The following is a 15,785-nucleotide window of genomic DNA, read 5'->3' on the forward strand; positions in this document are numbered from 1 at the left end:
GCTGGTCTTGATAATCCTTTGTAATCTTCTAAGAGAAAAAGAATACCCACTAAAACCATTCTATTGCTAAAATTATCTTTGTAGTGCGTAAGGAAGAAAACTGTCAAGCAGTAAGAGGTTTAAAAAGCAACTGTCAACTCAACATACAAAGGAAGCACTGAGCTTCTGGTACAGTTCCCAGACGCACCTTTACTTTCCTGACCGCCGCAGGTGCTGGATCCGTGGTAGCAACTGTGTGAAAACTACGGCAGTTGTACATTCTCCAGACTGCAGACACTCAAAAGAGAAAACTCAAACCTTGTCATCCTGCTGTCCGTGGGCAGCTGGATCCAGGGATCCGAGAGGTACTCCAAGGTAAGGATGCTCCTGCTGCTGCTGTTGTTGCTGCTGCTGTTACTACTACAGCTACTGCTACTACTACTACTACTACTACTACTATCAATAATAATACTATTACTGCTGCTACTACAACCTTTATTAATAAGCCTTTCCGCTGGTCTGTCTTCACTTGAAACTTCGTGATCTGATGCAGATTTAGAAAAAAAAAATCGTCACTGGCAGTGAAAAGGAATGGCGGAGTAGTTTATGCAAGTGACGTAATGTGATGAAATCTAGTGAGGCAGATGGATTTTTGTTGCAAGGGCAGTGAGAGGCAGAGGTGGGCGGCCAGATGGCGCAGGGCCGCCCACGCCTTGCTCAAAGACCAGACTGTAGAGGGTGGCAGGTCGGGCTGGTGAAGGCTTGTGACGAAAATGCTTATATTTCTTCATTTGACCTAACAATTACACAAGCTGGGCGAAACTTATTTACATTCACAGATGAAGTAATGTTTGGTCAACTTTATCTCAGTTTTTAATCTCAACAGAGTAAAGTAGTAGTTATGACAAGTATAAGTTAAGGAATCAAATTTTATGGTTTATACACCAATTTATGTCCAGCCAATATGAAATTATGCTTAAAATTAGACTTATCTTCTCAGACATTAAAATACTCCTGAGCATGACAGTGCTTCATATTTTGCATGAACGACTATCTAGAAGAGAAAAGAAAGGCTTTCTATGAGTGTCTAGTGTGTCATCTTATATCTTCCAAAGCCGCACAGAAGGTAAAGGTGGGCTGCCAGACGGAGCTGGGCCTCCCACGCCTTGCTGACTGACCAGACTGTCGTGGCGTGGCGGCTGCCAGGTTCGCGACACAGTTGCCCTGAATTGCCTGCACAACGACAAGCTCAGGCCCTTCACTGCCTGTAGTTCTCTTCTTGCACTGAGAAATCGTCTACTTGAATAAATCAACTGGTGTCGCGTTGGCATTGACAGTCAAACGGTTCAGGGTAAGAAGGGCCTCTGGTTTCTTCCTTCCAAAATTTCAATACTTTAAGAGTCAACACCGCATCGCATCTTGGTGTACAAACTGACTCTTTCAAGTTAACAAAGCTCTCAGAATTTGGAAATGTCTTATGCAGCACGAGGTTCAATATTCATAAGTCTCACATGGTGTCTCATCACTGCCACCAGTATATCATCCTAATCCTCTTTTCCATTCACAGAAAAAGTGAAGTTTACTTGGTTTAAATTTAAGCATTACCTCCCATAACCTCCTTTTCCTTCATTGATCTTTCCCTTCCGATGTCTGAGCTCTAATTACTTGGTTTAAATCCAGACATTACCATACGAGGCAGACACACTACACCTCTCTTGCACTAGATGGCAGCCAGTGCAGCCAACAGGAAGGTCTTCGTGGACTCTACTATCGAGCTGCTCACACATCATAAATTCGATGGTCTTGACATGCACAGGCAGTATCCGGCCCAGCGTGGAAACGTCCCCGAGGACAAGGTAGGAAGGAAGAGCAAAGGAGTAGGAACAGTGAAAAGAAGAAAAGAGAAGATGGAAAGATTGAAAAGCATAGTTTAATTTTTCTTATGAAGGGATAAGACGGAAAGGCATGGCAGAAGGAGGAAGAGGATGAGAAGGAGAGGAAGGAGGTTGAATAGTAAAAGCAAGAAAAGGTGAAGAACATAAAAAAAAAAAAAAAATAGAAGCAGAAAGAAACGGAATATAGTTAAAGAGATCAAAGTACCTTCACTAACTTATTATTCACGACTCTCTTCGTTTCCCTTCCCGCAGGAGAACTTCATCCTTCTGGTCAAGGAGCTGAAGGAGGCCCTGCACGCTAACAGAATAATGCTGTCGGCGGCTGTGTCTCCTCGCAAAGCAATTATCGACGTCGCCTCTATGATGTCCCGGGCATGGCTCAGCACCTGGACATGGTTAACCTGATGGCCTATGACCTGCACGGTGCTTGGAGAACTACACCCATCACCAATTTGGTCTCTACGCCCACCCTTATGACAAGGGCGACAGTCTCTACTTTAACCAGGTAACTCATTCACCGACTAATGAACTCTCGAGTCAGATAACAATACTCGTACATATTTCATTCAGCCAGGTAAATGCTCTGTTAATTAATGAGCTCCAAGGTCTTTGAGTAGGTAATGAATCCTCAGACAGGCTAAGTTACTAATGATTTGATTAATGAGCCTTTATATGAAAATATGAGTCAGGTTAAATGCCACGAGTACAGAAGGCATGTTCTCAAGTTAGATGAGGAGCCTTCACCAGGTAACACAACAACATGCAGCTAGGTTAATCAAATGAATTATTGTCAATAAAGGTGATAAATGTCTCGGTAATGAACATTTCCAGTTAGCAGGTAAACCTCATGGTAGTGTGATGAGTCTGCACGAGTAATTCATACCTGAACAAACACTAATCCTGTAACCACTTCTCAACACAGACAACTCCTGCATCCACTTCTGAACAAAGACAATTCCTGCATCCACCACTGAACAATGATAACTGATACATTCAGTTCTCTGCCTGCCCTGCATTCCTTTTTGTCATTCAACCACGTCCTAAATCATCTACGTCATCCTACATTATCCTACACGATCCTTCTCCTTCAGGACCTCGCTATCAGGCATTGGATCAAGGAGGGCATGCCGACCAACAAGATCACCGAGTCCGTTCCTTTGTACGGCCGCTGCTGATCCCTGAAGGACAGACAGGGCAGGCTACTACATTCCTGCCCCCACAGCCTGCCGCCATGGGACACTACACAAGGGATCCCGGATTCTTGAGTTACAATGAGGTGAGCAATTTACATATTATGGTTCTCCCTTCTCTTTTTTTTATATTGCATTATTTTTTCTCCTAATTTCCTTATTTGTGTTTTATCCCTGTCTCACGTTTCAGTGTACTGCTACCTTCCATCACTTTTACGCTAATTATCACATTCCTCCTCTTCTCACTACTATTTTTCAATTTTTCCATATCATTCATCCAGTTTCTTGTGTCCCACCTTTCCCTCCATCTACTCCTTCCTTCTCCTTTATCTCTCTTCCTTCTTGTTGTGATATGATTTATTCCAGTGTTCCATCTCGTCTCACTTTCCTCCTGTCTCTCTGAATGTAATAAACAAACCCAGTATTTATTCCTTTGTTCTTTCTCCTGCATTGCACTATTTATTCATCTCCTGCAATTCACGATTTATTCCTCCTGCAATTCCTTCCTTTCTGTTTCTTTCCTTCCTTCTGTTCTCCCTCTGAATGTAATAAACAAACTGACCATTTCAGATGCTGATGACATATTGATAAGCCTGTGTTTCAAATCTGCGAGGGAATTTTGGATGGCTGGAAAGTTGTCAGTCATCCTCCTATGCACGAACCTCACATCTAGAACCAGGAATGCAATCGCACCTGGTGTTCCCACGTTGACGAGGCCAGTGTTAGGACCAAGGTAAGAGTAAGAGCAGGTCTGATGAGGATCAAGATACAACGAGGACCAAGGTAAGGCGAGAATGGGAGCCAGAATCGAAGTAAAAAAAAAAAAAAAAAATAAATAAATAAATAAAATAAATAAAATAGAAAAAATAGCACCCATCTAAATCATAGAGCAAAAAGAAATTAACACAAAAAAAATCAATAAAAAAACAAAAAAGTACAATGCGGTCACTGACACTTTCCTGGAAGCTGAAAAATGTCAGGTGGGATCAAAAGGCGAATCGATAAATGTCTAGTGGCTAAATAAGCATCGAAAAATGTCCGAAATTTAAATTATTCTGTGATTGGATACTTGTCCTCAACTCCCTCCCACCACACATATGCACACACTCACTCCATGTCTTCCTCCCCATGCTAAGTACACCTAGCCAGTTTGGCTGGCATTATGGTCTGAAGTATTCACACTGATGACATCAAGGGCAATTGTGGCTGCACCTTCAACCTTATCAGGGCCATGGTGGAGACCTTCACCGGCTTGCCCATCACCAAACCTACGCTTTCTCCAACCACCAGTGTGAGGCAGCCTTCTGTTTGTCTGTTGCTTCTTCTCATTCCAAAGCGATGAAGGAATGACCACCAATGGAAAAATAAGTACCATGCAATGATTCAAGCTTGGTGTTTCGCTTTTTGATATTCTATGCCACTAATTTATCATAATTTGTTGACTCGATCAGGGCTATTCATGCCCTTCATAAGAAGTCCTGTCACTGCCAAAGTTAATATTCACGCACTTCACAGATGATCCCACCGCTGTCACTAATATAATGTCAATGGGAAATTTACAATGATGCATTTCATAGAGAATCCCACCACTGCCACCAATATAACGCAAATTTTCAATTGACAAATACTGAGCCAGTCTTGGATGTCTATGACCATTTTTTTAAAGCTGGATATGGATGTAATCGGAAAAAAATCTCTCTTTCCACATTATTCTATGATTCCCATGTTTCCTGGCAGGAACCTGACGCCACCACCACTTCAACACCTCCCCAACCTGGCAAGTGCAACGCTCCTGTTCTCAACGCTGATCCTGATAACTGCCACCACTACTACATGTGCATCAATGTGTGTGTGTGTGTGTGTGTGTGTGTGTGTGTGTGTGCATATATTCAATCATTTATTTTCTTTCTCCTTGTCCACCATATCTTGCTGTCTTACTCCGCAATCAAGTCTATTTCCTTTCTTTGATACGAGCTACCTTCCTTCCCTCCCTCCCACCCCCTCCTCCTCCCTTCCTTTCCTCACACTTTCCTTCCTCCTCTCCCTCGCAGACACTGAGGGAGGCTACGACGCCGTGGAGGAGGAGTGTGCCCCGGGAACTCTCTTCAACGCCAATGTTCACTTCTGTGACTTGGACTATGTTGTCTGCTCCATCCCCGGAAAGTGTCCCAACGACTGTCCTTAGAGAGCGTACGCGTCCAGCTGCACCATCCCTACTCGCACACCAGTGCCTGTGAACATCTGAAGCACCACATCGGTGCTTCATTGTTGGCTGCTCCGAAATATCAAAAATAAATTCCAGGTCGACAAGAGAAAGGTTGTCAGCGCAATTTTTGTAGCATCATCAACGGCATACTTTCCTTTGAAGCTCCGTAAAAACACGATCAAATCGATGAACTTTGTAACATCATAAGCTGTGTGATGTTTTGCTTTCCATGACAACTAAGAATCCAAAATAAAGACTGTGAGGAAATAAATATACACGTTTATTCTGTAATAAATGCTTCCGCAAGTATCTTTTCCATGACAAATACAAATGGCAACTTAAAAACGAACAAGTCGTGAGAAAATATAAACTACACGTACTCCATGACACTCCCTAATAGAGGAAAAAAACGTGAACACTGGAAAGTCAGCGAAATAACAGCCCAGAGATGGTCAAGGATAGCAGGACAGACACACAACTATGGCGTAGAAATGATAAATAATACTAGAACGATCTGGAAATCAATGGGAACATAACACATATAAAATCGACCAATGGAATCACGGAGGTTGATGACAATGACGGTATGAATGCTGAACAAAGCTTTTAGAGACCGTGGGAAAGGGACGGACGACATACTGTGAATTCTCGTCGCCAGGGATGAGACACAGATATCACAGGCGGGGTAATTTATAAAAGAGTGAGGAACTGACGAAGGTATAACAGCTGACGCCAGAGATAATGAGCAGCGGTAGACGTCATCGAAGGTCAAGCAAGAGGAACAGAAAAAAAATAATAAAAAGGACAAGAAAAGATAAACAGGAGAAAAAAAGAAAAATATTACAAAACAACGAATGTAGAACGATAAAATTATAAAAAAAAGTGGAATGTGTTATCGAAGGCCATGAGAACAACACAAAAGAGAAAGGAAAAGAAGAGAAAACTAAAAAGGAACAAAGTCAATACAGAGGTGATAAAATTATAAAAAAAAAAAAAAAAGACAAATTCAGTGGAATGCGTTATCGAAGGTCATGCTTAAAACACAAAAACTACTACCAGAACAGTACAAAAAAGAAAGAAAGAAAGAAAAACCAAGAAAATTGAAAAATAACAAGAGCAATAAAACAGGAAAAACGAGAAAAACTCAAAGACAAGAAAATACAAGAGAAGAAAAAGAAAAGTTTACAAAAACAAGAAAATATATAGAAACGAAAGAAAAACAAGAGAAAAACCATAAAAAAACAAAAATACAAGAGAAAAGAAATGCAAGAGAAAATAAAAAAAACAAGAATACAAAGAAATGAAAAAAACTAATAAATAAATAAATAGATAAATAAAATAAAGCAAGATAAAAAAATATAAAAGAAACAAAAAAAGGCAAAATGAGATCAATACATAAACGAAGAAATAAGTGACAAAAAAAAAAAAAAAAAAAAAAAAAAAAAAAAAAAAACACCAAAATCAAACATAAATAATGCAAAAACGATATAAAAACGATAATTATACGAAAAAAGAAAAAAAAAAGCAAGAGAAAAAAACAAATATCTAACAAAATCAATATAGAAAGGCAAAATAATAAAAAAAAAAGTGATAAAAACTCTATATATAAAAAAAGCGACATCAAAACTCCACAGCAAGTACGATAAACTGAATAAAACGTTTCGAAGCAGCACAAATACTACGCGATCATACAAAAATAGAGTAATGATGTGAACAATATACAAAAAAACAAGGTAAAAAATATATATAAAAACATACGAAGAAAAGTACAAAAACAGCACCAAATGACAGCAAAGGAGAAATAAGTCGGCAAATAAACAGGTACATGACTATTTTCAGGTATCTTGGCGACAAGTGTCTTGTATTTCACTCACTAAGGCTTAAATTTTCATAGATATATATATATATTTTTTTTTTATTAATTTAAGGTGAATATTAATGATGACTATTTAGTAAATAAAAATAGGAGTACTGAGAGAGATCGAGTTTTTTTTTTTGAGAGGAAATGCGAATTCTTTCATAAATCCTTAGTTTATAAATGTCTTAATTAACGACAAATTTACATAAGAACAACAGCAATAAATGAACTGATCTGGCAATAGTTTTAAAGGACAGAGACGAATATTCTACTAAAACAATGACAAAAATCTAATACCCACTAAACAACTCAATGCATTTCATATAACGTCCAATGAAATTTACCTTTAACTATCAAATACCTTGGAAAAAAAAAAATTCTGAAGTACGAGAATAAATATCATTGAACACAATCCATCAAAACAATAACAAACTGATAAAATGCACAATGTTCCCAGGTTTCCTTTCCTTTGCTTTTTTTTCTCCTGTAGTATCACCGAGGAATGGTGACTGGGGGAGGGGGAGGGGGAGGGCAAGATGAGGCGGGTACAGCGAGCACCAGCTGGGAAGTAACACCTGCACGCGGCCAGCCAGATGAGCATATAGGCAAATGAGTCGGCCAGGTAACACACTTCTTCGCCGTGCACCACAAGGCGTCAATCATGAAGTTGCTCCTGCCTCTCCTGGGCTGCCTCGCCCTCTCGCTCTCCCTCACAGGTAAGATAAGAAATAACAACATAAGGGAAACTGCAAGAAGCCATCAGGCCTACACGTGGCAGTCCCTGTATGAAACATGTGTATTTCAACCTATCATCACCGTCCATAAATTTGTCTAATATTCTTTTAAAACTCTCTAATGACTCAGCACTAACAACCTGATTATTGAGTCCATTCCGTTCATCTACTGATCTATTTGAGAACCAATTCCATCCCATCTCTTTTTTAAATGTAACTTTTTCAAGCCTGAACTCATTATTTCTTGTACTCTCCTGATTATTGGTCCTGAGAAAGACGGGAGAGGTAAAAGAAGAGGTAGAAAAGAGAAAAATCAAGCTGTGGTAAAGAGACGACAGATGAAAAGTGGCAGGCGGTCCCTTTTTTTCAAATTTTGTTTCCTGATTACTGATTACGTGTCGTTTGATTCGCTCATTGCTGTTTGCATCTGTATTTAGTAAGCCTTAACAGGAGATAATCTTAATCTGAAATTACGTAAAACTAAATAAACGTTAACAAAGCAATGTCAGAGCCTCGACTGAAGGTCCTAACCCAATAGATAGCTGACCTAACAAAACACGACTCATGATGCTATTATGATTTGAACTATTATGAGCGTATTCAACATATGGAAGCAAGATTCTTAATTCATTTTATTCGTCACCATCAGTGCCACGGTTGATGCCTTGCTGCTGACAATCACTAATCGAACTTTCCTCGCCTCATTATGCTTAAATACTTCAACTTGGAGAACATACGTAATATGGAGATAAGAATTTGAAGTTGTTCGTACGTATGACAGACACAGGTAATCTCTCCCACACCTGATCTTTTTTAAATAAATTTCACACTGCAATGTTCTCCTGTCGAAATCCGCCTTTTTTTTTTTCTTTATCATCACTGAGTCCACTCCATACCTGTGCTGAGAATTGCCTCCCATACACCTGACCAGTGCCTGAAACACCTGAAACACACCTGAAACACAACTGGGGCACATCTGCCTCTCACCTCATCACAACGCTCACAATTTCTCTCGGACCCAAAAGTTTCTTAAAAAAAAAAAAAAAAAAAAAAAAAAAAAAAAAAAAAAAAACTGTCTTATCAATTAAACTTCAATATTCTGTCCCCAATGTCCCCTCGCCGCTCCATCGCCTCGTGTGGGTCCGAGAAGTGTGATGCCGGGTTGCTATTGGCGTAAAGTATTCTAATTAGACTCCTCCTCCTCCTCCTTCTCTTGCAAAAGTTCTAATACTCTCTTAGCTTCCCCTGCTCTTCATCTTCCTCTCTCCCCTCGCGTGGACTTTCAAGGGGTGATACTGTGTTATTTTAATTCGTTTCTTTACTTTACACCTTTTCCTCTCCAAAAGAAGACTCGGTAAATTCGTGGATAGGGTTGAGAAGTGGATGTGAGTCGGGGTGGTGTTCAGTAACCTTTTGCTTAAGACTGTTTCCTCTGTTAATAATGTAGGGATCTCATCAATCTGTTGCTAAAACCATAAAAACACCACTGAAAGCACCTATGACTTCAATAACAACCCTTTGGTAGTGGAGGTGCGGACAGAAGTGTTTCAGAATGTGTTCCAACGTTTTGCACAGGGAATGCCACGTGTTGACCTACTGGCTTCTTGGAACTTCCCTCATTATTTTTTATTTTTTTTCTTTAACTGTCATGTTCGAGTATCCAGTCAATTTTGGCTAAGTAAAACAGATGCCTCTTTTATTCATTCTCATCCTCTTTACAAGGAAGCAAAGATGATATTGTGTGATTTAAAGAAATATATATCCCTTATTCCTTTTTCCTTTCATAACTTCTGAGTAACTTTTTTTTTTTTTATCCTTTACCTTTTATTTGTATTTAACTTCTTCCTTTTCTTTTCATTCCGTGATAGTTTTGATCATTGTCCTTACCGTTTTCTGTTTTTTTTTTGAGTCTATACGTTTTCTTTTTCTTTTTCCTTTTCCTTCAGTAACCTTTCCCTTCTATAGTCTTTTTTATCTATAACCTCCTTTTCCTACCATAATCTCCTTTTCCTTCTATAACCTCCTTTTCCTCCGATGTTTGTCAGTAACGCCTTTTCTTTTCCCTTTTTCCTTCCATAATCTTCTTTTCCTTCCGATGCCTGTCAGTAACGCCTCTTCTCTTCTCCTTTCCCTTCCCTGACCTGCAACACTCATCACCTTCTCTCCCTGGCCACAGAGGGCGTGATGGTGTGCTACTACGGGTCCTGGGCAGTGTACCGGCCTGGTGACGGCATGTTTGATGTGGAGGACATCGACCCCAACCTCTGCACGCACCTGATCTTCGGCTTCGCGGGTCTCGGCAGCAACAATAAGATTAAGGTCCGTGGACTTAACGTTTGGTGCAGTGGTGGTGGTGGTTGTTGTGGTGGTGGTTGTTGTGGTCAGTAGCAGACAGGTGATAAAGTAGCACGTCTCATCTCTACTGTGTCTGAAGGTTTGAGTCTGGTGAACTTGTATTGAAAAGGAATTGGTGAACTTTGATTTAAAAGATTGCATGAAGTTAGATTTAAAAGGAATGGATGAAGTAGGTTTGAAAAGAAATTATAAATTTAGCTTTAAAAAGAGTTGAAAAGTTAGATTTGAAAAAAAAAACAAGGTAAAGTTTGATTGAAAAGGATTGATTAATTTAGATTCGAAAAGACTGATACTGATATACTTAGATAAAAAAAAATTGACTAGGTTAGATTTAAGAACTGAAGAAGTTAGATTAAAAAAAAAAAAGAATTGATAAATTTAGATCTAAAAACAAATGACGAAGTTAGAAAAGAATGGATGAAGTTAGATGTAAAAAGAATAAATGAAAATAATTTTAAATAATTAATAAAGTTAGATTCTAAAAGTGACAGTGTTAGATTTAAAAAGAGATATACGAAGAAACAGATTCTCAAATAGCGAAATATGAATGACACACCCGACAGCGCTCTTCGCAACACTTCCTCGTGTGACGCTGTGCTACATACGTTTTTATGACTCAATCTTAAATCCTCTGAAACGCTTGCAATTCCCTAACGAAACCTGACAATGGATAGACTCATCATTTCCAAGGACGAGACCTGACACGAGGCACAGTAAGAGTGAGTCAGGAATAAGCTCATCCCGTAATACCTTTGTCCCTCTCGACCTCCACCTCCAATGAATAGATTTTTAACATTTCCAAGGACTTGAGAGAGTCAGGAAAACACGCACCTCGTATCACCTTTGTTTTGACCTTCGACCACAATGGATAGATTCTAAAAGCTTCAGAACTAAGAGGCGGAACACGAAGCAGAGTAGTGAGTAACCTTTCTACCTCTGTCTCCCCCTCAGGTGCTGGACCCGTGGAATGAGCTGTGTGACGATTACGGCCTGTGTGCCTTCGACCGCTTCACTGCCCTCAAGAAGAAGAACACCAAGCTGGTCACCATCCTGGCTGTCGGGGGATGGAACGAGGGATCCACAAAGTACTCCCGTGTAAGTGTGAACTAATCCTTTGCCTGCTAAGGATCCTCAAGCTTGGTTCTTTAACGTGGCTTTCTCTATCTACCTAATGAATTGAAGTCTAGTGTGATTTTAAAAGGAGTGATCGATCCAGGGTAAGTGTGAGCTAGTCATGGAATACTTAATGGATTTTCATGTTTAACTCTGACTAACATGGGTTCCTGTGTCTAATAAAATGGTTTAAGTTTAGAGTATGATTTCAAAAAGAGGTTCGGTCTATTCAGGGTAAATTTGATATAATTTTTCAACTGCTACGGGTCTTCAAGTTTAACCTAATTTTTATCTCCGTTAAAAATTATCACTCAGTTAAGTACAAGAAATAACACTCCTACGTCATTACCTTTACCAGTCAACCAAGAAGATAGAAACTAAACTTCTATCTCAGTATCTTCATCAGCAATAACATTATCATCATCATCATCACCATCATTAGAAACATCATTAGCACTACTGCTGTCATCAGAAACACCATTAGTACCCCCCATCACCATCACCAAAATCATCACCACCACCATAATAATCACCGAAAACATCATTAGTACCACCATCACCATCATAAGAAACACTACCAAGTCATCTTCACCACCACCACCACCACTGACACTGCCCCGCCCACAGATGGCGTCCAGCGCGGCCAGCAGGAAGACCTTCGTGGACTCCGCCATCAAGCTGCTCAAGGAACACGACTTCGACGGTTTGGACATGGACTGGGAGTACCCGACACAGCGAGGAGGCGCCCCCGAGGACAGGGTGAGGGACAGGAGGAGGAGGAGGAGGAGGAGGAGGAGGAGGAGGAGGAGGAGGAGGAGGAGGAGGAGGAGGAGGAGGAGGAGGAGGAGGAGGAGGAGGAGGAGGAGGAGGTAAAAAAAAAAAAGATGAAGAAAAGGATTACAAGAAGTATGCATCAAAGGAGATATTTGCAGTACCAGTCAGATATAACAGCAATAAAAGATAAAAACAACCAACCACAAAAGATGAAAGGAAGACAACAAAGACAAAAACCAATTAGAAAAAAATCACATCCCTTCACTAATTAATGACACACAGCATCCCTTGCGCCTCGTCACACACTGCAGCTCAAGGGAAGACGAAAACAAAACCAGCACATTAGAAGTCTTTAATTAGTACAGGAGACATAACAAGACGTAATCAATATTGTCCGGATCAGTAATGAGGGTAGCACATGAAATAATGAGTTCAAGCTTGAAACAGTTAGATTTAAAAAAGAGATAAGAAGGAATTGGTTATCAAACAATCGTAGATGAATAGAATATACTCAGCAATCAGGTTGTTAGTGCTGCGTCATTAGGGAGTTTTAAAAGATTACACAAATTCATGGATGAAGATGATAGGTAGCCATGTTTTATACAATAGGCAGCCATGTTTTATACAGGGACTTCCACATTGTAGGCCTGATGGCTTCCTGCAGCTTCCCTTGTTCAGATGTTTTTATGTTCTTACAGGGCAACTTCGTGCTTCTGCTCAAAGACCTGAAGGAGGCGCTGCACGCTAACGGCATGATGCTGACTGCTGCTGTGTCTGCCGGCAAGGGAACCATCGACGAGGCTTACGACATCCCGGGCATCGCGGAGCACCTTGACATGGCCAACCTGATGACCTACGACATGCACGGCGACTGGGACCCCTACACCCACCACCAGTCCGGCCTGTACGCCCACCCCGACGACACTGGCGACAACGTGTACTTCAACCAGGTAACTTGAGCTCTCTGATGACTGATGGCAGCGGCGACAGGTAACTCTTGAGCCAGGTGGTGAACTGAGGCAGGTAACCAGGTCTGCTCCCGATAACTCTTAACCCTTTGACTGCTACGAGTATTCGGTACATCTTTCCTTTATCACCAAACACTATGAGACAGCTTACTTGTTCTCTGATCTTTAAACTGGCTAGAGATTGCAAAATCTTTTTTTTTAATTGCCTTCTTTCTTGTAGATGCTTTTAAAGATTTCATGCATTACTTCTGATGGCAGTGGAGACAATGTTTACTTCAACTAGGTAGCTCTCAGGCCAGGTGGTGAGCTGAGCCAGGTAACTAGGTCTACTCCAGGTAACTTTTAGACACTTGGCGGCACTGGCACAATACTGAATTCAATCAGGTAAATTTAAACACCTGACGACACTGGTGACAATGTTTACTCTAACGAGGTAACTCCAGTCAGGTGTCCAGCTTAGGCAGGTAACAAAGTGTGCTGCTAGTAAACATTAGGCAAGTCAGTTACCAACAATTTCCCTCAAGTCAGTCACGGTGTTAAGTTCAGATTTCTCACTACATAAAAGATCTGAGCCAAATTACCCGCGTGACCCAAGCAATAAAGTACTTGGGTAGGTATCCATTTCCACAGGTAATTAGTGCATCTGCAACCGGAGTCACCTATAGATAATCAACATTCAGAAGCTAACAGACACATAAATAAAACATATAGTTCAACAAAGCAGGAAAGGATACATTCAGGTATCCACTTCAGTTAATTAGTGCACCTGAGGCAGAAGTCACTTGCAGATAATAAACAGATACATAAATCAAACACGCAGTTCCCAGACAGGTAACTTCATTAATTGTACTGATTACCTAACACCTGAATTCATCATAGCTCGGAATTTGCAAACCTGGGAACAAACACCTTCACTTTCCTTTCTTCCTCCCGACCTGGACAGCTTCAAGAGGCGAGCGCGGAGGTTCCTTTCTCTCGAGATTAAAAGTACAACTGCTCTTTACACTTTGCTTGCCGTTATTGGCTTGGCGGGGCGTCGTTTGGGGGTCTTTTCATTGCCCTGTGTTACCTTCAGCCTCATTCCATTAATGCAAACAACAACAACAACATCATCAACTACAACAACAATGTCCCTCACCTGTACTCAGCCCGGCAGGTAATATCCAGCCAGGTGCTCGCTGCCAAAACACTTCCTGCGCCACGTCTTACCTGTAATGAGAAGAAAAGAGGTGTTAGTTATGTACTTTTATTCACACGTATGAACATAATCATTACCTTCTTCCAGGATTCATTATAGTGCAAAAGTCTCCCACAACCTTCTCCATTCATCTCATTTTCTCCCATATCTTCTTTCTTAAGCTAAAGCAAATAATCTCTCACAATTTATTTTTCACCCATGTGTCTTCTTTTCCATATCCAAACGAAACATCCCCGTCTAGTTTCCCATCCTGCCAATCTTCACTACCCCACCACGTACTCAATCCCAGCCCTCTCTTCCGGCAGGACTTCGCCGTCAGGTACTGGCTTGACAAGGGCTTCCCCGCCAACAAGCTGAGCCAGGGCGTGCCTCTTTACGGAAGGTGCTGGACCCTTGACAGCCCAGACCAGCATGGCTTCTACGCCCCCGCCCACCAGCCAGGCCCCGGGGGAAAGTACACCGAGGAACCTGGCATGCTGGGGTACAATGAGGTGAGAAGCTGGTGTGTCTCTTCTTCTTCTTCTTCTCCTTTCGCTGTGTCCGTAGGGTGAGAGGTTGGCGGAATGTACAAGTCTCCTCCAGTTGTTTCTGTCACTTGCATCTTCCTCTGTGACTCTCATCCTTTGTGATTCTAACGCAATTCCATCCCTACATCTCACTTTGTGTCTTCCCCTCGATCTTCTTCCCTCAACTGGTTTTCTTTAGGCTCTTTTAATCGGTTCTTAGTCTTCTATTCTTTTTTTTTTTTCTCTCTGTCTGATGTTTGTTTGTATTTTGATATCCTTCGCTTTCTTTTTCGTGTTTATTTTTTCTGTTCAGCCTTCAGTGACTAGCCATCCTAACGTTTTCTTGATATTCTTTTCTGTTATTCCTTTATTTCTCTTTCGTTGTATCTGTTTCCTGAGGTGAGGAGCGGATCTCCGTTTTCTGTTCGTTTTTGATGTCATTTGTTTTTTTTTCTTATTATTTCTTTACTTTCAACAACTACCAATCATATTTTATTTATTTTTTTTGTTACTCCTTTATTTCCTTTCGTTGTATCTGTTCCCTATATTATTTCCTCCTTTTCTTCATTTCCTATCCCATGCAAATCATTTAATTTCTCATGCATGTTCAATTCTCTCTCTCTCTCTCTCTCTCTCTCTCTCTCTCTCTCTCTCTCTCTTGCATCCCTCCTTCACTTTCTCATTGTTGCATTCCTTCTTCCTCCTTTCATCATCTGCATTGCTACACTCATTCTTCCCTACTCGCCCTCTTCCTCCTCCTCCTCTCTTTCTCTCCCTCCCTGCACCTAATAAACAAAGGCCAGCATTTCGAACGTGCAGTACCAGTAAAAAGGCAAACATAATTACAATCTCGTGTTTCAGATCTGCGAGGGAATCCTGTCTGGCTGGACTGTTGTGCACGACCCGGCCATGCACGAGCCTTACGTGTACAGCCTTAAGGACGGCAATGTTTGGTGCTCCTATGACGACGAGCCTTCTGCTAAGCTCAAGGTAAGGCGGTGGTGATCCA

At 41.0% G+C, this 15,785-nt stretch overlaps 2 protein-coding genes and 1 pseudogene across 11 annotated transcripts in view; 2 read left to right on the forward strand and 1 right to left on the reverse strand.

Annotated features, from left to right (window-relative positions):
- LOC135094481 (uncharacterized) overlaps nucleotides 1–15,785 on the reverse strand; it is a 406,203-nt gene that overhangs the window by 39,335 nt on the left and 351,083 nt on the right. For 4 of the 10 annotated variants that reach the window (XR_010263834.1, XR_010263836.1, XR_010263838.1 and 1 more), the window contains one exon: nucleotides 13,061–14,281. The exons of 5 other annotated variants lie outside the window; for them this stretch is intronic. The gene's annotated coding sequence lies outside the window, so the exon portion shown is untranslated. Of the gene's footprint in view, nucleotides 1–13,060; nucleotides 14,282–15,785 lie in introns of those variants that run through there. One more of the 10 variants, XR_010263831.1, reaches the window with a different exon arrangement.
- On the forward strand, nucleotides 1,674–5,249 carry LOC135094296 (chitotriosidase-1-like; annotated as a pseudogene).
- The window catches only part of LOC135094477 (chitinase-3-like protein 1), an 11,661-nt gene continuing 3,564 nt past the window's right edge, over nucleotides 7,689–15,785 (forward strand). The window contains exons 1-7 of the mRNA XM_063994601.1: nucleotides 7,689–7,844; nucleotides 10,039–10,181; nucleotides 11,169–11,312; nucleotides 11,958–12,089; nucleotides 12,803–13,054; nucleotides 14,576–14,761; nucleotides 15,638–15,766. Coding sequence (XP_063850671.1) covers nucleotides 7,790–7,844; nucleotides 10,039–10,181; nucleotides 11,169–11,312; nucleotides 11,958–12,089; nucleotides 12,803–13,054; nucleotides 14,576–14,761; nucleotides 15,638–15,766 — 1,041 coding nt within the window. The 5' untranslated portion in view covers nucleotides 7,689–7,789. The remainder of the gene's footprint in view (nucleotides 7,845–10,038; nucleotides 10,182–11,168; nucleotides 11,313–11,957; nucleotides 12,090–12,802; nucleotides 13,055–14,575; nucleotides 14,762–15,637; nucleotides 15,767–15,785) is intronic.

The sequence above is a fragment of the Scylla paramamosain genome, chromosome 45 (genome assembly GCF_035594125.1).
Source record: "Scylla paramamosain isolate STU-SP2022 chromosome 45, ASM3559412v1, whole genome shotgun sequence".
Classification (NCBI taxonomy): Eukaryota; Metazoa; Arthropoda; class Malacostraca; order Decapoda; family Portunidae; genus Scylla; species Scylla paramamosain.